The sequence below is a fragment of the Salvia miltiorrhiza genome, chromosome 6 (assembly GCF_028751815.1).
Source record: "Salvia miltiorrhiza cultivar Shanhuang (shh) chromosome 6, IMPLAD_Smil_shh, whole genome shotgun sequence".
Lineage (NCBI taxonomy): Eukaryota > Viridiplantae > Streptophyta > Magnoliopsida > Lamiales > Lamiaceae > Salvia > Salvia miltiorrhiza.
In genome coordinates this window covers 25,769,075-25,794,838 of record NC_080392.1, presented here as the reverse complement: position 1 = coordinate 25,794,838, position 25,764 = coordinate 25,769,075, and the positions used below count along the sequence as shown (strand labels likewise).

Sequence of the window (25,764 nt, the reverse complement as noted above, 5' to 3'; positions counted from 1 at the left end):
GGGCTTGCAAACAATTGTTATAATTTTTATTAAGCTCAAAACTCTTGTTTTAATTTAATTTGGGCTTAAGATAGGAAAAAGGGCCGAAGCCCATGTTTTTGGATTAGGCGGCATTGTTAGGGATTAATTCCCTTAGTTTTTTAGAAAAGCCGCATATATATATATATATATATATATATATATATATATATTTTGGAGGATTTTTAATTTGGTCATCTTCCTGTTTTATTATTATTAGACTCAGCCGCATATTTTAGAGTAATAGGAATTGACATTCTTGGATATAATTTTGATTCCCATTCAATTTCATTCTTCACGTTTCTTTTAGCATTAGAATTCACTTGTTTAATTTTACATTTAATTTCTTGTTTTGAATTCATCTTTGCGGCTGGAGTTGGAATCAAGGGCAGACGAGTTTTATTGTTTAATTCAAGTGGTGACTTTATTTTTCTTGCAATTTATTTCATTACTTTTTGTGTTTGATTATTTTATGTTTGCTTTTATTTATTTATTTGTTTCTAGTTTAATCATGAGTAGCTAATTTCTTTAATTCGGCGAGAATAATGAAGCACTAATTTATTAATCTGTGAGACCTAATTGAGCATAAAATTGGTTCCTATGGATTTCGATTAATTCCTAGGGTTTAAAGACAATTCCGATTTTATTTAAGTCTGGCCAACTTAGGTTTAATTGGATTACAGTCAATTAGCACCTCCAATCCGTAATTGTTGGAATAGGGCTGATTACTGATGAAACTATCATGTTCGTAGTAGGAATTAATTGGTATATTAGTTATTACTAGCGTATCTAGGATAATTGATATAAACTGGGCTCCTTCATCTTAATGCTATTAGAATATTAAATCTAGGTCTGGCGTCTCCAGCTAGTATATATTTTAATAAGGGAAATAAGCAGGTCTGGCGTCTCCAGCTGTTTATCGACACAGTAAGTAGGAATTGGGGTACGTCCGTTGCGTTTCACGGTATCCTATAACTGGTTGGTTCATAGAGATTAATTAATCTTTTGCGTCGATGATCAGAGCTTTGAATTAGTGTGGATTTATTCGAGCCGAGTTACCTTTTTATTGATTTATTTCAAGAGTTATTTATTTGATTTAATTTGCTTTCTTAGTATAATTAATTTTCTCAAAATTAAGGCGTGGTGGCATCACCAAAATTTATAGATTTTTGGGGAATTGAATGATTTTACCTGCTCTCTGTGGGATCAACCCTACTTATCATCATACTAATTTGTTTTGATAATTCTGCAGGAATTATTTGGTGGAAAACGACGTCCACCAAATTGGCGCCGTTGCCGGGGAGCGGTGTTAATTGAATTCTTTTCCCTTTTGATCTATTTTTCTTTTTGTTTTTCTTTTTGGTTTATAAGCAGGTCTTCTAAGCCGTACCTCCTCTACGATTGTGAGATCGAGAAAATTGCAAAGAAATTGAAAAAGAAGGCTAAGGCACAGAAGCTTCTGGAACTGCTGGATTCACAACGAGGCTCTGTTTGTCCAAACAGAACCAGAATCAGAGGCAGAAACCGATTGTGAGGAGGTAGTTTATTCGAGTTCTGACGAAGGCACCAGAGACGACATGGCCGTCAACGATCCTAGGCTGTGCGACCTCTCCAGCCACTAGGCCGATGACCCGCCCACCCCAATTCAGATGCCGGCAGCTGCTACCGGTATTGAGATTAAGCTTGGATTGCTTAATGTTCTCCCGAAGTACTATGGCAAGAAGGGAGAAGATCCTTACAATTTCTTGAGCGAATTCATTAAAATTTGCAAGGTCCAGAAACGCCCCACTGGAGTTACTGAGGAGCACTTTAGATTGGCAACTTTCCCCTTCACTATGACAGCAGAGGCGAACTCTTGGTTCGCGAGTCTTTCACCTTATTCTATCACTACATGGGCGGAGATGAAGAAACTATTCCTGGAATATTTTTTCCCTCCCACCAAGACGAATTCACTGAAAAAGGAAATTAGTGGAGTCAAGCAGGAGTACGATGAGTCGCTGAGCATATATTGGACTAGATTCAGGAGATTGGTGGATAGTTGTCCAAACCATAAATTTTTTGAGGGAGATCTGCTGCAATACTTCTACCATGGGATGACGGTAGATACCAAAAATCTGGTGAATTCATCAAGTGGAGGAGCATTTTCTCAAAATACTGTGAGCGAAGCTAAGAAGTTGATTCAACACTTAGTAGAGGCCACAAGAGAGTATGAGGAACAACGCATCCAACTGCTCAAGAAAGCTGCTCAAGCAAGTTCGTCGGACTTTGAGGATAAGTTTGAAGAGAGGATGGGTAGAATGGAAAGATTGCTCAATACTGTGGTAGAGAAAGTGGCAAGTGGTGGACAACCGACCGAAAAACCATGTGGAGCATGTGGAAGTTTTGGCCAGACGAGTTTGCAATGCACTAGGGGTAAGGAAGAATATCAAGCACAAGCGAATTCTTCTCACAATTTTTACAGCTGCGACGCGCCACTGCCCCATTTGCCCAAACGGGACCCCTACTCGACCAACCACAATGCACCATAGAGAAATCATCCCAACTTTCGATGGAGGGATCCCGATCAGAAGCAACCACAATCGATGCAGCAGCAGAACTACCGCCCTCCACATCAAAGGACGCGGTACCAAGCACCACAAGTTCAACAACCTATTCCGGAAAAGCAAGGCAAGTCTCTTGAGGAGATGATGGCGGAATTGATTGGTAATCAGCAATTTTTGCAAGGCAATGTGCAGCAGATCCAACAATCTCATGCCGAGCATAAGGTGCAGATGGAAGGGTTGGCGAGGCAAATATCTCAACTCGCAACGACCGTGAATCAACTCAATGGCAATCAAGGTGCTTTACCATCACAAGTCCAATTGAATCCGATGGAGAACGTTAGTATGATTACTTTGAGGAGTGGAAAGGAGTTGAGTGAGGTCACAATCCAGAATTTAAAGGGGTGTTCGAGCAAGGCTTCTGGAGCTGAATCCGAAAATTCTGGAGAGGAAATCGATTCTGCTGCCCAGAATACAGATACGTCCTGTTTGGCCAAACAGAACGGTGACTCCACATCTGTGCAGAAAGGAAAAGAGGCAGAACACGAGTTGGTTGAGGGTGAGCAGACCAAGGTTCATAAACCTTCGAGCCTGCATGATCACAAGATCGAGATACCTGTTCCCTTTCCTAGAAGGTTAGCAAGGAAGAAGCCTAAGAAAGAGATCAATGACTTCATGAAGATATTCAAGAAGTTGGAGATTAATCTTCCATTCCTCCAAGCACTCAAACTCCCTCATCTGAGCAAGTTTTTGAAGGACTTCATCGCTGGAAAGTCTAGGAAATCTGAAAAAGTTGTGATGGGCGAGAACGTGTCAGCAGTGATACGAAAAGAGTTGCCGCTCAAATGCAAGGATCCAGGTATGTTTTCTCTGCCATGTTACATCGGTGATACTAAGATTGAGCATGCTATGTATGATCTAGGAGCTTCTATTAATGTCATGCCTTTAGCTGTTTATAATAGTTTAAATGGTGTGAAGTTGGTAGATACTAGAGTTGTGATTCAGTTAGCTGATGGGTCATATGTTCATCCTGAGGGTCTTCTAGAGAATGTTTTTGTAAAGTTGCATGATTTTGTTTATCCTGCTGACTTTTATGTGGTGAAGATGAGTGGTATGCAATCAAAAGAGTCAGCTAGTGTTCTGTTAGGCCGTCCTTTCTTAAGGACCACTAGGGCACTCATTGATGTTTATAGTGGTACTATTTGTTTGGATTATCATGGAGAGAAGTTCACTTTCAATATTGATGATACCATGAAAAATCCTCTTGTTGTTAAAACTATTTTTGCCACTAATGTTACTGACCCTTTTGTCCAAGAACATCTTGAGACTAAATCTGTGCAGGACAAGTTAGAACCGACCTTGATCAAAAGGCCAACTGGTCTTGATGCTCGTGGGATGAACAATGAAGAAGTCAAAGAATCTATCAAGTCTCTTCATGCCCACCTGAAATTGGCAGATTTTGGAAATATGTTGTGTTTGCCCAAACAGGACAAATTTCTTCATGCTGACCCGAAACTCGCAGGTTCTGGACATACGGACTGTTTGCCCAAACAGAAGCCACGCGACAGAAGTCTGCATTTTGATGTGGAACCACCCGACTTAAAAGATAAGTGTGAGGATGAGCTTCATCTGGAAGTTTATAATGCCAACATGTGGTATGAGGATCTAACAGCAATATGGTTTCACAAGAATCGGCTCTGGAAGACATTTGAAGTTGGTTAGGTCCAATTCATGCTTGAGAAGCAGAAGACAAAGTGGATAGGCCCTTTCGTGATGCAGTCTGTTTGCCCAAATGGGATAGTGGAGATTAAGAGTTTGGCTACGCCAAAAATGTTTCTAGTCAACTATAGCAAGTTGTAGCTGTACTGCGATGCATCACACATGACGACGGTGGAAGAAATTCCATTGCCACCTCAGATGGGACTCTGATCGCATCATAAAGTCTAGCCAAAGACTTAAATAATGACGCTTATCGGGAGGCAACCCGATTTTCTTTCCCTTTTATTTTTCCCGTTTTACATTTCTCTTTCTTTATTTTTATTTCGTTAAGTTTTCTTTCAGTTTCTTAGTTTCCCTTCCTTAATTTTAATTTTTGTTATGTTTTATTTAAAAAAAAATGAAAAAAAAAGATCGACGGGAACTGGCTGCACTACAGGAAAGCCTCACGAATTTGAGCGCCACGATTCGGCAGAAGCTACGGCGGCAGCGCACACGGTGACTTCCTTCCTTTTCTTGTTTTAGTTCGTGTGTTTGTGTCTTTTTATGTCTTTGTTTTTTCTTTTAGTTGTGTGTCTCGTTTGTTCCTTTGCTTATGCTTTGTTTTGTTTGCTTGAGGGCAAGCAAAATCTAAGTGTGAGGGGAGCATCTTTGAGTTTGTGTTATGTTGAGTCCGTTTTTATGTTGTCGTTTTGTGTGTTGTGAGCCTTGTGATTGTTGAAGTATTAAGCATGCTGCCCGGTTGAGTTGTGTGATGAACTTGAGATTTGATACTTGAGAATTGGGATTTGGTGATTGAAAATTTTGTATTTTTATTGGATGACATTTTGGATGACAAATAAGAGCAACAATGAGTAAAAAGCCACATATAAGTGAGAATTGAGCTTATTAGAGTAGAGCACTCTCTACTATGTTTCTTTTTGAGTGGTTTGTTATTCATGAAGCTGTGATATGTTGTGAGTCATTGGTGTTGCATGATAAAAGGCACTAGAGTAGCCATTTGGCATGCTTTTGAATTCCTACCTGAACATTAACCCCTAGTGAGCCATTTTTGAAGTCTTGACCTTTTTTTGTTCTAATTAGTCACTAAATAATTAAGCCAAGACCTGTTTTGGACTATCTCTTTGGCCCAGTGATGCATGTCTAATTCTGAACTTCGTTCCATTAATTATTAGAGGAAGTTAAGCTGTGTTCTTATGTGCCGTTTGCCCAAACTGCTATTTTGTGTAAAGTGATAAGGATCTGTGATCCGTTGGGCCAAACAGTGGCATTGATCAGTTGAGTTCTTGGGATGGGAGCAGTTTTGGGAGACGATTTGTGGGGATATCTTGTAGATGATGATTGCATGTTGATTGAGGATATAAAAAAGAAGGGTGCTGCCAAAAAAAAAAAAGAAAAGAAAAGAAAAGAAAAATCGAAAAAAGAAAAGAAAAAAAGGTGTTGCACCAGTTTGAGTGAGCATGTAGTATCATTTTTGGAGTTTTTCCCCGAAGTTTGGTTGCTTTCTTTCTCTATAAACTTGAATTGTGGATGATGATTTGGATTAGATATGCACACTTTGATCTTCAATGTTTCAGCTTAGGACCCCTAGGATCTTGCCTACATCATGAATGGTCCTTAGCCCCATTACAACCAATGAGAAAAGACCTTTTGAGTTACTATGTGACCACGACATATCACGACTAAGTGGATTTTCCTTCTTGAGTGTGAATTTCCAAAATAAATATTTGAGAGAAGAGTGAATCTTGAGAGGAATTTGTTGTTGCTTGATTTGGACTAGATAGACAATGTAAACACTTGTTTGATATTTCCTTTTCTTGATTTGAGAGTTGAGAATCGATTGTGAGTTACATGGTTTGATTTGGCAGTATGTCATGTTACTAGTGTTTTGATGATTACTTGGCTGTCGTTTTCTGTTGAGTTGTTAGTGTCTTCGCCTTTTCTGTTTTCTTTTTGTTTGGTTGTTGTGTCCGTTGTTTCGTTCTTTGCTTTTAGAGTCTTTAGTGTCGTGTTAAGGAAGGAAGTTGTCTCTAGTTGCTGATTTTCACCGTTGAATTCTTCTTTTATGACATACTTGAGGACAAGTATGATCTAAGTGTGAGGGGATTTGATGTGTGTATTTTAGCTACTTAGTTTAGTGTGTGTTTTGCCATGATTTTATGTGATTTTGCATGGTTTGCAATGTTTTGGCGCAGGAATTAGATGAACTGGAGATGGATCTTGTAGATGGAAGGAGTTGGTGGAAAGCAAGCTTTTGATGAAGATTAGCGTGGATTTTGAAGATGTTTAGAGATTGAGCTTGGAAACAATTGTTACAATTTTTATTAAGCTCAAAACTCTTCTTTTAATTTAATTTGGGCTTAAGATAGGAAAAAGAGCCGAAGCCCATGTTTTTGGATTAGGCGGCATTGTTAGGGATTAATTCCCTTAGTTTTTTAGAAAAGCCGCATATATATATATATATATATATATATATATATATATATATTGGAGGATTTTTAATTGGGTCATCTTCTTGTTTTATTATTATTAGACTCAGCCGCATATATTAGAGTAATAGGAGTTGACTTTCTTGGATATAATTTTGATTCCCATGCAATTTCATTCTTCACGTTTCTTTTAGCATTAGAATTCACTTGTTTAATTTTACATTCACTACTAAAAAAAACGCTCATACGTAACGGTAAATTTCCGTTATGTATGTACCAAAATTACCGTTGTATATAGTGGTGTTATGTATGAGGGTGCTTATACATAACGGTAATATACCGTTATGTATACTATGAATACATAACGGTTTATCGGATATCCATAACACACGCAAAACCGTTGTGTATAATACTCATACATAACGAATATTTTCCGTTATAAAAAGTTTGTTTTCCGATATGTATTAGTGATATAAATAACGGTGATTTATGTTTTACATAACGGTTATCCACCGTTGTTTAATGGTAGAAAACATAACGCTTTTTTATCGTTACGAAATTTATTTTTCCGTTATAAAATATATTTCGTAGAGACTGTATTGGGATTATATACAACGCTTTTTTGTACTTCACATAACGGTTATTTTCGTTATCTTTGGTATCAATTGTAACAGTGTTTTACCGTTATAAATTTATATTATTCGTTGTGTAATTAGATTATAGATAACAGTGTTTATACATATTAGTAACGGCAATGAGAACCGTTATGTATTCTCAGTTATAAAATTAACCATATTTTCAGAATTTTTTTTTATTTTTTTGCCTGTTTTTTGTAATTTCCTAATTATAATTCATACAAATATACAATATTCTCAAATAATACAATCCAAAACATATTATATAACATAACTTAAACTTCCATACATTGTAGCTTCAAAGTACCTAAAGTAGTCATGTAATTTACATCCAAACAATATTAACAAAAAAATGGTGTTCAACACTTGCTTCACCAAATTCTTACATTTTTTCCAGATTCAAAAGACATACAAAACACCAACCAAAATGCCACATCTAGCTTCCTATCTTCCTGCTAACTGTTATTGTCACCTGACCATGAAACAAAATCAGTAAAACATAATACTATGTGCCATGTAAAGAAACTAAAAATGATGCTAAATGAAGATTAACTTCACAAATGTTTGAATCTAAACTTAATCTCAAAAGCCCAGTTTCAGTAATTTGTTACTTAAGTTATATATGTGAATAAGAATGAATCTCACGAATCATACAGATCACAAATTAATTAACCTAAATGATGCAAAAAATGAGAATGAATCTCACGAAAATAAGCAAAGTATGGCCACTTAGGAAATACTAACTTATCTCCACCATCATTTTCTGAAGTGGGATCTTATGCAATATCAATTTCTCTTCTTCTTCTTGAACAACCCGTCGAGATGCCTCTGAAACGCGGCTGTCTTCCTTGGATCCAGAAAATAGTTGTTCCTCCTTCTCCTTTTTATGTATTCAATGCAAGTAGCAAAGCATATTTGATTATATAAGATAAATTTTATCCAACATCTACGTTTAATCACTAAAAATCAGTTGTGGTAATGAAATCAATTAAGAAATTACAATCCATTCAACTCAAAAGAAAAAAGTTAAAATTTCATTCATACAGCATTCTTTATAGACACCAACCATATGAATTATTTCATTATTTTCCTTTCATCACTCAATTCCCAAACTCATTCTATTCCTATCCGATTCCATTCCTAGATGCTAGCCACCGATTTAATGTCCAAGGACTACAAGCAAAAGGAGAGGGACAAATATAAACATAATTGTGTTTCAAGTATGATCATGTTGAGGTTGAAGGAGGGTTACCCTGAGATTAACTCCGCTCACTGCAGTCAAATCGTTGAGATGCTCGATGCTTTGATCAACAAGGGATCCAGACACCTTGATGGAGGTGAAGAACCAGGAGCTTCCATTGGCTTCTTCTGGCCAACCAGAGGCTTTTTTGGGGGAGCCTTGGAATTATTTCCAGGACCAACAGGAGTTGTAAGAGAAGGCATCCGAGAGCTTGACTGACAAGATGAGAAAGAAACAATATAAAAGATGAAATATATAATAATATTTTAAAGAAAAATATATAACAAGCCTGAAATGCTTTAAGTCACAGGAGTTTACTAAACAAAATAAGAGGAAAAAGAGATTGATTCTGGAGGCATTCTGCTTCTGATAGAAAAACATGATCCAGGAAAATAAAAACAAAGAAACAAACAATACAGAAACCAAAAAATCACAGTGGGGGCTGTCTAGAACCCAATTGGCAATAGACAAGCGGACTACTAAATTACCCAAATGAGAAACTACATCAGGATAAGTAACAAATACAAGTTAAATCTCAACAGAATTCTTCTCCTAAAAGTGCTTTACATTCTATTTCTCTAAAGAGGTCATCTAATCTTCAGTGAGGAGTCAAAACAAGGAACTCTCTAAGAAATTACATTTTAATCTTATCTAAACAGACGGAGATAGATAATAAAGCAGCCAAAAACAATACAATAGCAAAATATAGGGAAGACAAGGAAGGAAAAATGATATGCAACAACCAGGTATACTATTAAATGAACTCAAACTCACTAGATAAACCACTAGTTACTATGAAAATCAGCAGCAAACTAAATTCAACAATACTCTTGGGGTACTATTGAAGAGAGCATCTTTTTCCACTATTCCTCCAAACAGATAGTTACCAAAGCAAAATACTTAAGATCAATTCCCAGAGGCCAATGTTTACATCTACTAAGTTACCAGAGTGCTAAAATCAGCAGATATTTTTCCATCCGTATCATGGCTTCTAGAGGGCGCATCAGAAGTTCACAGCCCCCAGTTTTCATGGATGCCTTATACATGACATGTGCACAAAATAGGAATCACATTAACCTAGTCTGAAGCCAAGCATGAAGGGAAACGCAACAGAAGAACCAGAGATCCTCAAAATACCATAATAACAATATCTAATCTCTCTCTCTCTCTCTCTCTCTCTCTCTCAAAGTATATATATACTAGAACAAACAACGATTCATACCAAAAAAAAAAAAAAAAAAAAAAAAAAAAAAAAAAAGATTCATACACTTAATCTTCACATCTCATACCAAAAATATACACCACAAACACAAATGAAAACATATCCTCAAAACAGACAACCCAACTCATAAGCAATTCATAGCTGAAGGTTACAAGTCCCCTGTTACCTTAAATGCAAGAATCCTAGGAGCTGGAAAACGCAGCTCAGTTAGATCTTCAACGAACGTCGTACAAGCTGCCAATGCTGCTGCACTCTTTCCTTCCTATGCAGCAAGTTCAGCACCCTGAAAAAAAAAAAAAAAACATAACAATAAGAATAGATATACAGTCTATAACTCATTACACCTCTAATGAAGCAAAAACAGATCAATGAAGAAGCAAAATAAGGCAATAGATGCATCAAGAAACATAAACAGCGAATAATTTTATTTTTCTTTTCAGAAAAAGAACTAATGTAGCAGTGGTAAGACGAGGCTTACTATCTTGTGCTGTTACAGATTCTTATTTTCTCTTTCAATTAATGATGGTTCTCGAACTAATGTAGCATTGGCAAGGTCAGGATATGAAAGAGCAACGTGATCATTGCAAGAAATGCAGTTCCCTAGAGAGTTTAATCTCTCCTCAATTCGCTGAACAGAAACTGAATCTGGGAGACTGTTCCTTAAGTGTTGAAGCTCTATCATAAGAGCAATATAGATGCAACATCAGGTCTAGAAAATCAGAACATCCTGCAGTATTCTTATTCCTAAAAGAGGACCATATTGTACAGAAATAATCAGCATTTAATAGCATAATGAGACTGCAATCCTATTACTTAAATAATTAAAGCAAGATGCAGAACTAGAATTTCCAGAACAACATCTCGAATCATCCCTTCACAATCATAAGGGATCATCAAATCTCTTTGATAGGCATCATTCTCATCGAAATTAACAGAAATTAACAAATTCAGACACTAAGAAACATTGAACCCTAAACCTTAGGGCTACATGTAGGGAAGAAGAACCCTAAACCCCCAAATTCACAAAATATTCAAGTATTTTTCAGCATTACCTTTAGTTGGGAACTTGGGCGTTGGAAACTGCTGCTGCTGCTGCGGAGTAGTCCGGGAAAGGTTAGGTGAGGGCGGTGGGCTGTCGATCGAAGGAGACGGGGCGGGGAGAGCGGCGGCGGCCGGAGGGGGCTGGAGCGGCGGCCGTAGAAGGCTGGGGCGGCGATGAAAGGCTAGGTGAGGGCGGCCGGCTGTCGATCGAAGGAGATGGGGCGGGGAGAGCGGCGGCGGCCGGAGGGGGCTGGAGCAGCGGCCGTAGAAGGCTGGGGCGGCGACGAAAGGCTAGGTGAGGGCGGCGGGCTGTCGATCGAAGGAGATGGGGCGGGGAGAGCGGCGGCGGCCGGAGGGGGCTGGAGCGGCGGTCGTACAAGGCTGGGGCGGCGACGAAGGTTTGAGATTTGGTGCAATTTCACACTTAATTGATTTGTTGATTTGCTGGAGTGGTGATTTGGTGAAGGGAAGACCGATTTGCTGGAGTCGAATTGGGGATTTGGAGCGATTTGCTGGAGTGTGAGATTTGGAGCGAAAACATACGAGTATTACTCGGGAGTTGCTCAATATATTTTTTAGTATAATAATTTAGTTTAAATAAAAAAAAAAAAAAACCTCATAGATAACAGTAAGGAATAACGGTTGGAACTACCGTTATAAATCATGCTCATATATAACGATATTCTTAACGCTAACAAACCCGTTGTTGAATAGATGTTCATACATAACGAATGGGTTAACGGTTCTCTAATACCGTTATATATATTACTAATAGATATCGTTAATACGTAACACTTAATTTGAAACTGTTATAAATACATATGGATAACAGTACATATATAACGGAATCTTGGAAAACCGTTATGTATTACTAAAAGTGCGCTCATAAATAACGGTTTTTGACCAAAACTGTTATGTATGAACCGTTATCCCTATTTCCATTTTTAGTAGTGATTTAATTTCTTGTTTTGAATTCATCTTTGCGGCTGGAGTTGGAATCAAGGGCAGACAAGTTTTATTGTTTAATTCAAGTGGTGACTTTATTTTTCTTGCAATTTATTTCATTACTTTTTGTGTTTGATTATTTTATGTTTGCTTTTATTTATTTATTTGTTTCTAGTTTAATCATCAGTAGCTAATTTCTTTAATTCGGCGAGAATAATGAAGCACTAATTTATTAATCTGTGAGACCTAATTGAGCATAAAATTGGTTCCTATGGATTTCGATTAATTCCTAGTTTAAAGATAATTCCGATTTTATTTAAGTCTGGCCAATTTAGGTTTAATTGGAGTACAGTCAATTAGCACCTCCGATCCGTAATTGTTGGAATAGGGCTGATTAGTGATAAAACTACAATGTTCGTAGTAGGAATTAATTGGTATATTAATTATTACTAGCGTATCTAGGATAATTGATATAAACTGGGTTCCTTCATCTTAATGCTATTAGAATATTAAATCTAGGTTTGGCGTCTCCAGCTAGGTTATATTTTAATAAGGGAAATAAGCAGGTCTGGCGTCTCCAACTGTTTATCGAAACAGTAAGTAGGAATTGGGATACGTCCGTTGCGTTTCACGGTATCCTATAACTGGTTGGTTCATAGAGATTAATTAATCTTTGCGTCGATGATCAGAGCTTTGAATTAGTGTGGATTTATTCGAGCCGAGTTACCTTTTTATTGATTTATTTCAAGAGTTATTTATTTGATTTAATTTGCTTTCTTAGTATAATTATTTTTCTCAAAATTAAGGCGTGGTGGCATCACCAAAATTTATAGATTTTTGGGGAATTGAATGATTTTACCTGCTTTCTGTGGGATCGACCCTGCTTATCATCATACTAATTTGTTTTGATAATTCTGCAGGAATTATTTGGTGGAAAACGACGTCCACCACTTTACCTTGTAACACTATCTCCTATTTCAGAAAGACCATACCTATTTCGGCTTAAAGGAGATATAGGACGAAGACCTGAGCCTATTTGAAATGACAAGTCAAACGGCAAATAGAGTTGAAGGATGCCCCTCCAACAGATCTATTCCCCAACATCCACCTATAAATAGAGCTCAATGATCAACCTTCAACATCACCGATTCAAGAACATATGTTGGAGTTCTGCCAAACTCAAGACTCAGCTTATACTTAGCCAAAACACTTGCATCGAAGAAGAGAATTCCCATTGCTAAATATTAGTCTACCTGATATACATATATTCTCTTAGAGCTTCTAGGCAAATATTCCTCATCTTTAGCCTAGATTTTGATTACTTGTGAACATGTTCTCTGTAATCTTAAGTTGGAGATTTGAACCCTTTTCAACCTGAGTGAGAAGAGCGTTTGATATAGAGAGAGTTCGAGACGGTTGTCTAAACTCAGAGAATCTTAGCCTCCGCAAGCTAGACGAGTGTTGTCTTAGCAACTGCGAGCTAAGAAGGAGATAAGTCCAACCTAGTGCATTTACTCTGAAACGAGTGTTTTAGATTTAAGGTTTGCTGTGCACCCACAAGCATAAGCCCAATTGTGACGCCCCAATTTTCTTATTAAATAAAAAGAAGTACTTTGATTAAAAAAAATAAGATTTCAATATTTAAATAACTAAAACTCAAATCCAACAGAGAAATGTGATTAAACATCATAAACTGAGTCTTTATTCTAATTGAAAATAAAATATTATTTCTTCTTTTATCTTGACCATCACTCACCCCGCCTCTCATCGCCCGAGTCATCTCCTGAAAAAGATGTTGTTTTGGGGTGAGTACAATAAACTCAGTGGGGGTGCATTTATCCATATTATAAGAATCACAACAAAATATAAGTGCAATGAAAACTGTCTGCTCTTTCATATTGCCCGAAAGCAATAACTTTCTGTCTCTTAGCCCGAAGGCTATATAACTTTCTGTCTCATATAGCCCGTAGGCTATAACTTTCTGTCTCATATAACCCGTAGGCTATAACTTTCTGTCTCATAGCCCGGAGGCTCTGCCTGCTTCTCACACATATAAATTGAGTAAAACGTATAATAAGGATAAATGTTAAATGCAACGTTATAACCCCACCTTAACCTTTCTTGTGCAAAAACTCGCAATTAAATAATCAAGTCTTGCGCGCCGTTCCTAAAATGAATTATAATTCATAATTAAAATATGTTTGACTAATGAATGCACATGATCATGAATATATATATATAGAAAGAAAGAAAGAAAACATGTAAACTTATTCTGCCAACAATTTTCTTAAAAAAAGAATTAGAATTTATAAATATATAATTATGTATTCTGATGAAATCATATTCTTTAAACAAACATATACATATATACACACGTATAATTCTAGTATATGTATGTATATAACAAAGTTCTTTTCTATTTAAATTTACTAATATTTAAAATATACGAGTATATATATATTGCATAAATAAAAGGCACATAACTACTAATCATGTCAAACATAAAGTTAAAATTATTAAATCATGCGCATAAGAAATTAAAGGAATTAAGGTATACATGCTTAACACAAGTATATTATATATTACAATAAAAATCTATTATGTATCATAACTTTAAACAGATATACGAAAATGATTTCTACTTAATATATAAATATTAAACATTAGAAGGAACACTATCCAAACATATAAATATATATATACACGTATGACATCATTTAAATATGTATATATGTTTGCTTGTATAAATAAAATAATGACTAATTATTAGATCATCATTAAAGCATGTATCTGCACACCTACATATCTACATATGTATAGATTATAATTAAGTATATTCATGGGAATTGGAAACAGGATACACGTAGTGATAGAACAATTATAATACTCTGACATTTGAAAATTGAAGACTCACTACCATCATAAAGTTTTCTTCTAAAGACAAGACTTAAAAATAAGAAAAAAGGTTGTCTTTTCTTTCGAGATTGGATTGATAAAGAGAAAAATACAGAGAAAAAATAAGGGAAATGAGAGGGTGAGTTATTTACCTCTCCAGCAGAAAGAATTCGGTGGTTTATAGGTGTGAGGAAGAGAATGAAAAAGGGTGCTATTTATACTAGGAGCTAGGGTTTAATTTTGGTAAAAGAATCAATCAAGAACAATCTTTCCAAAATTTTAATATTATCAAGAAGGAAAGGTGAATTAGGGTTTCCAATTGGTGCTGAAAATTCTAGAGAAGAAATTACTTTGGGCTCAAGCAATGGGCTCCAAGAAAGAATTGGGCTGAAATAAAAATATAATTGTTTGGGCTTAAAATATGTAGTAACTTATAACAAAATAATAATAATAATAATAATAATAATAATAATAATAATAATAATAATAATAATAATAATAATAATAATAATAATAATAATAATGCTTGAAATGATTAAATGCTCATGCAATATCTAGGCGCGACTTATAAGACTTAAAATTTAAATAGTAAAAATAATTAAAGAATTAAAAAAAAAATTGTAGTTAAAAAAAATATTTTGGGGCACTACACCAATGTTTTGTCAGTGTTATCAACTACTGACTGTGGATGTAGGAAATTGTTTTCCGAACCACGTAAAACTCTTTGTGTTCTTATTGCTTTCAGTATTTACATTTATCTATTAGTGCACAAACTCATATCTATACTGAAACTGATAAAGTGAAAAGAGAAACCCTAAAACTGACAAAGTGATTCACTTAAAGGCTATTCCTTAAAATCATTTTCTCTCCAAGTGTTATCAGTCTAACTGATTAATCTTCAGATAGTCAGTAAGATTTCTATCACTTCTCTAATTACTTAAAACTAATTAGACTGAAATCCTAAGTGAATTATTAGTGCATCGACGAGTTCTTTGTACTGTAGTTAAAATACTGAAACACTATCAGTATCAGTCTACGCCCGCATTTTAACTGATCTTGTTTTACACTGATCACTTTAGTCAATTCACTTCAGTATCAGTTTAGATACTAACTTCAGTTTACAAAAAAAGTTTTCAAAAATAGCCTACTGATGTATTCTCCCCCATACATCAATTCAGTAACACCTTTCGGAACCCAACACCAATATAAATTTCTGGCTCCGCTGCGATCTAACAAAGATGCTTAATGAATTGATCAGATATTTCTTTCTCCAAATTAACATCTAAATACAGTCAAAGTAGAATTTTGAACAAGAAATTTAAGGATGGGCCAAAATCCAACCACCTGCTGTTGATGAATGACGTTATTGTATTTGATGCAGGTCTGATTAAAACGCCCTTCCCTTCTCTTCAATAACATGAAGGAGAGAGACTGAGAGAATTTATGAATTCCTGACCCCAGATAATTCATTTTTCTGAATTTCCCATTTAGTATATTAGATTGAATCAAACATGTTTCAAACTTCGACAGCTGGTTTCGCTCAAGAGATGTCAATAATTTATTGAGATTTATACAGTGCTTGATTTTATATGTTGCAGTTGTCACATTTTTCTAATTTCCGTCTTTCACCATTGCATTAATAATTCATCAATCGAAAGATTCAGTATTTATGTTACCGTTTGCATCTGCTCTCAATTATTAATTCAATTCGTAGAACTAATAACGGTAAGTAATCCAATAATTCACAGCACATTTGGAGATAAATAATATTCTCGTACACAATCAAACCATGGGACATTTTAATTAAATCCTTGAAAATGACCAGTCTTTAATCCGCAATTACTTTGTGTTAAATAATTACCTGCAAAAAAAGTAATTAATTATCACTCTGACCAAATTTCAAAGTGGAAACTAAGAAAAAAAACCTAAAACGACCATGTTGATCTAGAAAATATATTGTTCTGATTTGGTCAGAAATTAATTAATTTCATGAAAATTCTGAACCGGCAGAAAATTCAAAGTAAGCGTTTGCATGGTACGTGTATATATATATATATATATATATATATATATATATATATATATATATATAGCATTAAAAATGAAACTGAAATCCAAGCTGAAAATTTATCTGAGGCCATAAATGATATAACAACTGATATAACCAAAACATAAATTTAGCATTTATTTTTATAGATAAAGATGGTAATTAATGAGAGAATTGTAGATGAAAAGCCATTGAACGTAGGCTTCTGTTTCGTGTCAAGGTCATCGACGACAAATAAAGCTATGTAACTTGTGAAAATACCACCCCAATATAATAATGGCCGTATCTGCACCATTTAACTCCACACTCTAGTTACAATATAATTATATTTAAATTTTTTGTTTCAAAATTAAAAAGAATTTAGTTAATTTTATTATTTTATCCACATTGTAGTTTTTTTTGTAATTTTTCAATAATCTTTTTAATTTTTATTATTTTCAAAGTACAAAAACTACAAAAAAAATGTTAAAAAATTACAATATGGAGAAAACAATAAAATTAAACTAACTAAATCTTTTTTAAATTTGAATCAAATTTTTTAAACAAATGAATTTTTTAAAAAAATTAATCTTTTTTTGACCGGACAAATTTTGTCCAAATAGCAGTACTCATCTAATTAATACTATGAAAACAAATGTTTATACTTGTCCACGTTAACAGTGTGATAGGAACCGGTAAATGTAAAAAAAAATTGAGTTTCACTGAATGTAGATAAAATTGTGAAAGAAATCAAGATTCGATCTTCTTTTTCTTTTCTTTTGTATACTCAATTCACGGTTGGTGCTTTAATCCGTATGCTTATTTGGCGTCTTATTTTGGGTGAATCTTTAGTAAAGTTTTCGATGTTAGGGTTCGAATAATACCCTTTATACTCATAATTTTTATAATATATTTTCAAACTTTTCAAAAAGATAAAAAAATGTGCAACCAAGAGGAATAGAAATTGGTAAAATATTACTAGAATTATTGTTCCGACATTGAAACTTGATCTGATCGTTTAACAAAAGATAAATCAATATCACAACTCACAAACAAAATAATTAATTTAAGAGGCAAAATGGTATATACCCATTTTGAAAGCAAAAAAAATAAATAATATCTATTAAGTATTATATAAATATGTAAATAATTTAAGTATTTTTTTCGCATTAGATGGTACGAGATGTGAAAAAAAAAAAGAATATTTGAACTTCCAAGGGATTCCGATTGCATATTTGCATGTATGTAGCATTAATGTTAAATATAGGCCGACTCTGAAGGAGCCAAGAAATAAATTAAACAAATCGTTATACATTATCTTTCTTTGCAATAATCATTGGCATTTGCAATCAAAAGTGATAAATGAGTGAAGATGCAGAACATCATCAATAATCTGCAAATGTAAAATGATTCATGAAACCAGACAAACACTGCACAATAAATTTTGCATAAGGGTGCGTTTTCTTTGATAGGTTACAAATTTATCATAAGGAGTCGTAACTAATTAAAGATGAAAAAAATATATCACATCTTAGTGTGATACCTTTTTTAATCCCATATTCCCCTGAGGTGGAAAAACATGAAAAAATGTTATCACATCAAAATACCTCATAATAATATTATCTTACTCGAAAAAAAATTCCATTCTTCATGTGAAAAATTATCCACCCCTTACAAAACATGTGAAAATGGTGAAAAAATTATAAAAATATATATATTTTCCACTCTTTTCCATTAAAGAGAACGGATCCCAAATGTATCTATTTTCTCTGGATAGCATCCTTGGCGGACTCGAGGGTGGACACAACAGAAGCGGCAGCATTCGCGAGAATGCTGCCGCTTGTCTTTGGGCCGAGAGCCGATTGGGGCTGCAACTCGTGCACGACCTGCACACGTCTAACCGGCTCTTGCCCTTGCCCTGCCGATGTATGAAAATCCACTGTCTCCACCTTCTTCATTTGCATATGTCCCCCACCATCTTCAGATTCCTGCAAATTGAATTGTATGAGAAAAATTTTCAAGGAAAAAATAATACATTTTCCATTAAAAATGGGCTAGGTCATGAAACAGAAAAGAAAGAAACGAAAATAAGTTAAAAATAATACCTTGTTTGCTGATGCATTATTCATATTTGTGTTTCCTGGTTGTTTGATTTTTTTTTGCAGATTCTTTATAGCAAATGATATAGTTGTGCAAATTATTTATTTTGGATAATTTGTTTCCGATGTTTTTGGCAAGAGAACTAGGCGTGTCCTCGTAGAAAGCGCTTGGTTCCGATCTAATCGCAAACAGCCTCTTCAAACATGTTTAACTCTTAATTTCATGACAAAAAGGATTAGAGGCAAAAAAAACAAAATAACTAGATTTTTCTCCCTCTAATAAACTAGAGTTTATAGTTTATATTTTTATAAAAGGATTATTGCGAGAACATACATGTAGTTTGTCAATTTTCTAGTTTATAACATAACTTTATAATTTGACCAGAAAATACATCAATTTTCATTTTAATCGCAATTATAACATGACTTTATAGTCTGACAAGAAAATTCACCAAGTTTCAATTTATTCTCAATTATAACATGATTTTATTTAGATTATTTTTCATCATTGATGTATTAATATTAAATTGTTATGTATAAAATATTGTTAATTAATTGATTTTAATTTTTATAAAAATTAAGTTATATTTCATATTATATATATATATATATATATTTATTTATATCAAAATATTATATTGATGGTTTAAAATTACATATAGATACACACACACACACACACACACACACACACATATATATATATATATATAGGGTAGGGTTAATATAAAAACCCCTCTTAAGATGAAAACTAGGAACCAATTTAAAGCCATTGATTTAAATAAAATAGAGGGGTGAGATTAAACTACAGATGCACAATTTCGATTGCATAGATGCACAATTTCGATTTACTTGAGTATTTTGCATTGTTGGTTTCAATTGCATAAATTGCATATTTTTTAAGTGCACAGTAAAATATAATAGATGCACAGTTTCTTTTGTTGACTAAATCCTAACCATTAGATCTAATATTTAAAAGATCAAGATTAGGTTCCTAGTTCTCATTTTAACAGAGGTTTTTATTAGAACCTCTTCCTATATATATATATATATATATATATATATATATATATAAATTTGATTTTAATATTCTATTAATATATTACATATATAATAAGTATTTATTTATTTAAATTATGAAATTATAAAATATTAGGACCAATAAATAATTTAGGTACATATATAATAGAAACTATGTTAAAAAGTAAATAATATTATATATTATTTACATATAGATGTATATTTATCAAATATATATGTATATATATATATATAGTATATTGTGAGATGAAAAGAAAATTAAAAATACTTAATGTATTAAACTTTGATATTATTATACTAAATTAATTACAAGGTCATGTTATAATTGAGAATAAATTGAAACTTTGTGTATTTTATTGTCAGGCTATAAAGTCATGTTATAATTGTCATTAAACTGAAAATTGATGTATTTTCTGGTCAAATTATAAAGTCATGTTATAAACGAGAAAATTGACAAACTACATGTATTTTCCGGCAATAACCCCTTTTATAAACTTCTATCTTTTACTAATCAATGGCAATTTTATTTATTGACACAAATTATAACTGATAGGTTTTTTTTATGTAATAATAAAGTGATTAATGTTGAAGTTAAAAGTCTCAAATTCAAATTCACGTTACATAATTTTTAAAATATTTGTATTTTCAATAAAGAAAAGGATATATATATATGTATATATATATATATTATCTATTTTGTCATAAAATTGACTAGAACTTATATGTTTTTAAACTTTTTACTACAATTTATATTTTATTAAGTTAAATAACTATTTTCTACTATTGACACAAGTATTATATAATGAAGTGGTGGGGGACCTACTTATTTTGGTCATAAAAAAATTCCCATCTATTTTTTCGTAAATAACCAATAATCACCAAAAAGGACAAAAATTCCGTCATCAGAAACCAAAAACTTATTGGGGCATTTTTAAAAGGGTTTATTGTATGTAAATACACTAATTTTGATTAAAATTTATTTTTGATGTGTATTTAAAAAAGTTTAATAAAATAGACGAACTTTATTAATTGTCCAATTTTTACTCTAATGAGCTACAAAGACGCCGTATAAATGTCATGTAAATGCCACGTAGACGTTACGTCATTTTCGATGAGTCACGTAGATGCCACGTCATTTTATAACTTGAAAAAATTAAAGTTGAAGTTAAAATTGAACAATTAATTAAGTTCGTGTATTTTATTCGTGTATTTTATTGAACTTTTCTATGTATGCGTCAAAAATAGATTTTGGCCAAAATTAATGTATTTATATGTAATTATTCTTTTTTAAAACTATCCAATATAAATATGTCTACCAAATATACTGGCCGGCTTTTGATATTTTCTACGTCCTATATTCATTTCCTTTGTTTAATTGTTTGTTATGAAAAGCTGAAATTGTCATATGAATGTCATAAATCGTACAATAATTGTGGTTTTGATTACTTTTGAAATTTAATCAATATTAAAATTCTTGTATGTATCTGATTCGGCTGATATACGCTTACATGAAGAAGATTTTTGCGCAAAGAAAATAACGCGCCCAAATAGAATTGGTTTATGGGCGGTAAAAATAATAATTTATGCGCCAAAATTGCCTTAATTGATTTTGTGCAACTATATAAAACTACAAGGTTATTTCTCTGTCGCGACCGCACTTGCTAAGGATAGCAAATTCGGGGAAACCGCGACTAAGGGAGGGGATTTAGGAGCGGGAGTTAGAAAGGGGCATATTCGGTTTCTTGATGACTCGACTTGTATAAGGAAATCAATCGAAATATCTAGATATCAACGAAGGCCACAAGGGGACCGTACATAATATTATCCCAAAACGGGGTACTCAATGGTTTTAGTACATTATTAAATAATACATATTGTTTGACAAATGACATAACATCTTAACATAATCAGTGTTCGCAGCGGAATAAAAATTTTGAGTATATGTATGAAGACATATACTCTACTCTGAGGTAATCATCCTAGATCGACAAAAGCTCCGCTTGCACACTACATCCTCGATCACAGCTCAACCTGCACATTTATAAATACATACAGGGCTAAGTACAAGAGTACTTAGTGGACACTTGCCGAAATTTACATACATGCATAATATTTTATTGTCAAGCCTTTCAACAGTAGTAAGATACGAGGGTTTTCCTTTAAAGACTCGTATTTACCAAACATAATATCATTTCTTTCATCAATAACCCGCGCAGGCATTTTAATATCATTAATCACCATATCAGTAACTCGTGCCGAGAGGGAGGCCTCCCTCTGCGGACACTATGATCGGCCAACCCGCTAGATGACTCACGATCACAAGGGTGTACACTAATTCCGAAGGGATTTGCGGTCCCATCCAGAATCCGAATTCGATTAACATCAGATAGGCAATTAATAACAAAACATAAAGCATTTAGGCATTGACAATATCATTCAAATTCATAAGCATAAAGTCTTTAACAATTCTACTATATGGTTTTAGTTTATACGTAAGAAAGCCCACCTGAATAGCAGACTCACGGTTTAGCTCTAACTCTGGTGCTTGACCTTTAATCCGAGAAAATAAAATAAGATTCTAATTCTCGAAAAATCTCAATAAATGAGGATGCGTGAAATGATTATGCATGACTCATATTCCTTTAATTAAATTATGAGATGCTAATCCTATTTAAGGAATTAAAGCTCGTCTTATGAGGTCGGATTATTAATCTTTAATAATCTACTCATCTTAAAATAATCTAATTCACTTACTAATTAATAATTAGTAAGTCTCAAATTTTTCTCTAATTAAACTTAATAGAATAATTATGAAGGCCTAAATAAATAATCAAGGCCCAATAGGAATTTAATTTGAGCCCAAATGAATAAATTCAAAGCCCAATGCATAAATAACATTAAGTCCAACATCAATTAAATGAACTAGGCCCAATTGAGAAAGCCCAAAAATTCGGTCCAAACCCGGCCCAAAAATTCGGCCCAAACCCGGCCCAAAATCCTCACTCTCGGTTCTCTCTCTATCATCTCTCACGCCTCTCCATCTCTCTCTTTACCGACAATTCTTCTCTTTCTCTCCCTTTTATCTCCACTATCATGGTTCCTTTATCCTTTTTATAAAGCAAATCACATGCACACACATTTTTTTATCTCTCTCTCTTCTCACAACAAAACACACGCACACACACTTTTTTTTTAATCTCTCTCTCTCTTCTCAAAACAAAACACATGCACACACACTTTTTAACAAAACACACGCACACACACATTTAAGTATATCTCTCTCTCTCTCACCGATCCATCCAAACACACACACACTTTCAGTAATCTCTCTCTCTCTTCTCACAAGAAAACTCATGCTGCTCACTCTTCTCTCTCTCTCGTTCGATTTTTTTCTCCCCAAAATCAAGAAAATAAACGCTGCAACATCTCTCTCTTTCTATTCTCGCAACAAACCATCGCCCTCCCTCTTCCTCGAACATCCGCCGGCGAGGCTCCTCCTCACACGTCTCGCACACACACCAGTCACCGGGAACACCCCTCGCCTCTCTTCTCTCCCGATCAGTATTCAGCCGAAGAATCCACGCCGCTGCAACTGGATTCCGGCGAGCGCCGCGTCGCCTAAAGCCGCCGAGTCAGCCGTCTGGAACTGCTGCTGCTCGCCCGGAGTCGCGGCTGCTGCTTCTCCTGTTGCAGAGCTCCGCCGACTGCTGCTGTTCGTGGAGCACCAAGGCGAGCTTCTCGCCTGAAACCGCCGACTGCTGCTGTTCATGGAGTCGCCTTCTGCTGTCACAAATCTGCCGTCGTCGCAGCGAGACCGGTGAGCAGCACCATCGTCCTCGCGTCCCTCTGGTAGCCTCGCGAGTCGCCGCCACTTGACGTCTCTCGGTCCGACTGGATAGGGCAGTAGCCCCGCGAGTCGCTGCTGTCGTTCTCGGGCTCCGATGAGGCCGAGGAAGTTGCCGTTGTTGCGGCTCGACTGTGCAGGGCCGCGTTCGATGCCTTTCTAAAAGCTAAGTTATTGTTCTATCTCTCTACTATTGTATTTCAATTCGTTTTGTTGCTGATGGAAATTCTCATGACTTGGTTCTAAGTACAAAGGCAGTATAAAGGTATCAATGTATGAATTAAACTATTTCTGTTGAATGCTAATCATGTACGCATATGTGTTTTGCTATGTTTCTCTGTAATAAATTCATCCTATGTTTCGAATTTCCTTTATATGAAATGAGGGAAGTGAAATGCATATCTGAGAATAGTGAACTAAAAAAAAAATACCTTGAATGTTTGCTATGGTTGAAGGTTGCAGTTGAGATACAAGGCAGCAGGTGTTCTGAAAATAATGTAATTGGTCCTTGCATTAATGCAGGTGGAATCATGGAAGAAGGTAGAGCATTGAAGTCAAGCTTACCTTGAGAATGCTTGGCAGAGAAGGAGTGCAGATTCCTGCCGTTGCTGCTAAGTGTTGAATGGAGAAAGTGGTGGTTTGAGGAGTGAAGTGTGGAGTTTAAACTAGAAGGCTGTATTGTTGGAGTGTGAGAAGTGCAGCAGGCTCAAGAGAAGGGGAAAATAGGGGAGTGTGCAGCTGCTGCAGCACATGTCTCCACACCCTTTTCCTTTTTCCCATTTTCTTAAACTTGGGTGTTGTGGCAGGGGTGAAGTGTTTACTGTCGCTACAGTTGCTGCAGAAAAAAAGGGAGGGGACGCAGCTGATCTTATTCTCCCCTCTCTCCTTATATTATTTCTTTTGTTGCAGGTGGTAGAATAGAGTTGTAGTATACATGTAGGGTTGTAAGGTTTGTAATGGTAAGGGATTAAAAGTTGTGAAGTGATTTAACTAAAATCCTTCAGTGTTGGTCGTTCTGTATTAGAACTTTGGTATCGAGTTTTTCTAATGTCGAGCACTTGTATTCAGATACAGATTAATCGAATAATTCTTGTATCTGATATCTATATTGTCTTGTAAAAATCTAAATTAAAACTGTAGATTGCTAAATTAAATCCATAGATTTAATTCGATCATCATTAAATTAAATCCGTAGATTTAATTAGCTACAAAGTCGGAAATAATTCACGACTTAAGGAACAATATGAATAATTATAAATAACCTCCATCTTGATTAATAAATAACACAACTTTGCTAAGTTGGTTATAACCTTGAATAATAATTATTCATTGATTCAAAGATTAACGTCGCGATTTTAAACACGCGAAGATAAATAAATGCATACTGCTAGTGTAGCGACTCTGTTTCCAAATTACGTAATTCAGAATCATAGTTGGAATTCCTAAAGCGTTTCATTTACTAAAAAAAAGATTTAATAAACACGCAATACTGGACTTAAATAAATATAAAAGAGCGGGTTGTTACATTCTCTGTGGACTAGAAAAGTCATAATATTTCTTTGGCCAAATGAGGCATTCAAAAGAAGTAAGCAAAAGGTGGATGAAAAGCTCGTAATCATTATTTCAACAAGATATTACGAAACACTAATTTATACATTTCCGGATCGCATTTTGCAGCAAGCATATGTCATCTAAAACAAGTAACTATCACGAGGCCCAATTCAAATCAAATACGAAACTAGAGAAGCCCAAATAACATTTAAACTTGTATTTAGGGATGTCATCCGCCTGAAACTTGTCGAGAGAATTAGGATTGAAACTTTTTTGCTCGAAAATTTTTAGTCCGAATAGCTAATAATTAAATAGCAGGTTTTCTTTTTTTGAGCAGGCAAAAAGAGAATTTATTAAGGGAATCGGTACCAGAAGTACCGAGAGAGTTACAGCAGACAGAAGAACACAAGAAAAACAGCACAGCGAGAAGGCTAGGTGTTGAAATTAGCAGCAATAAACCATCTCCTAAAATCACTAGGGTACTTCGAGATATTATGCACATTCATCCAGCTCCACACTCGC

General features: G+C 34.6%; 1 protein-coding gene and 1 long non-coding RNA gene across 4 annotated transcripts; both read right to left on the bottom strand.

The window, feature by feature from the left end:
- Positions 1 to 7,580: 7,580 nt before the first annotated feature.
- On the bottom strand, positions 7,581 to 11,405 carry LOC130990955 (uncharacterized). 3 transcript variants are annotated; one of them, XR_009090993.1, is made up of 6 exons: positions 11,127 to 11,405; positions 10,853 to 11,023; positions 9,967 to 10,083; positions 8,591 to 8,793; positions 8,083 to 8,218; positions 7,581 to 7,810 (listed from the first exon to the last, which is right to left on the bottom strand). It is a non-coding gene; the product is annotated as an uncharacterized LOC130990955 (long non-coding RNA). The 3 variants fall into 3 exon arrangements; XR_009090992.1 differs by having other exon boundaries at positions 10,853 to 11,405; XR_009090994.1 differs by lacking the exons at positions 10,853 to 11,023; positions 11,127 to 11,405 and adding an exon at positions 10,279 to 10,549.
- A 6,921-nt stretch (positions 11,406 to 18,326) lies between these two features.
- On the bottom strand, positions 18,327 to 19,019 carry LOC130990954 (uncharacterized). Its single transcript, XM_057915171.1, has 2 exons — positions 18,813 to 19,019; positions 18,327 to 18,695 (listed from the first exon to the last, which is right to left on the bottom strand). The coding sequence occupies exons 1-2, from the start codon at positions 18,834 to 18,836 to the stop codon at positions 18,468 to 18,470; spliced, it is 252 nt and encodes an 83-aa protein (XP_057771154.1). The 5' UTR covers positions 18,837 to 19,019; the 3' UTR covers positions 18,327 to 18,467.
- Between the last annotated feature and the right edge of the window lie 6,745 nt (positions 19,020 to 25,764).

What these genes read in the sequence shown, in the direction of transcription:
- LOC130990954 (XM_057915171.1), bottom strand. Translation starts at nt 18,836, where the DNA reads ATGAATAATGCATCAGCAAACAAG. An exon ending in ATAATGCATCAGCAAACAAG is followed by an intron (nt 18,696 to 18,812) that starts GTATTATTTTTA and finishes TTCAATTTGCAG; the next exon opens with GAATCTGAAGATGGTGGGGG.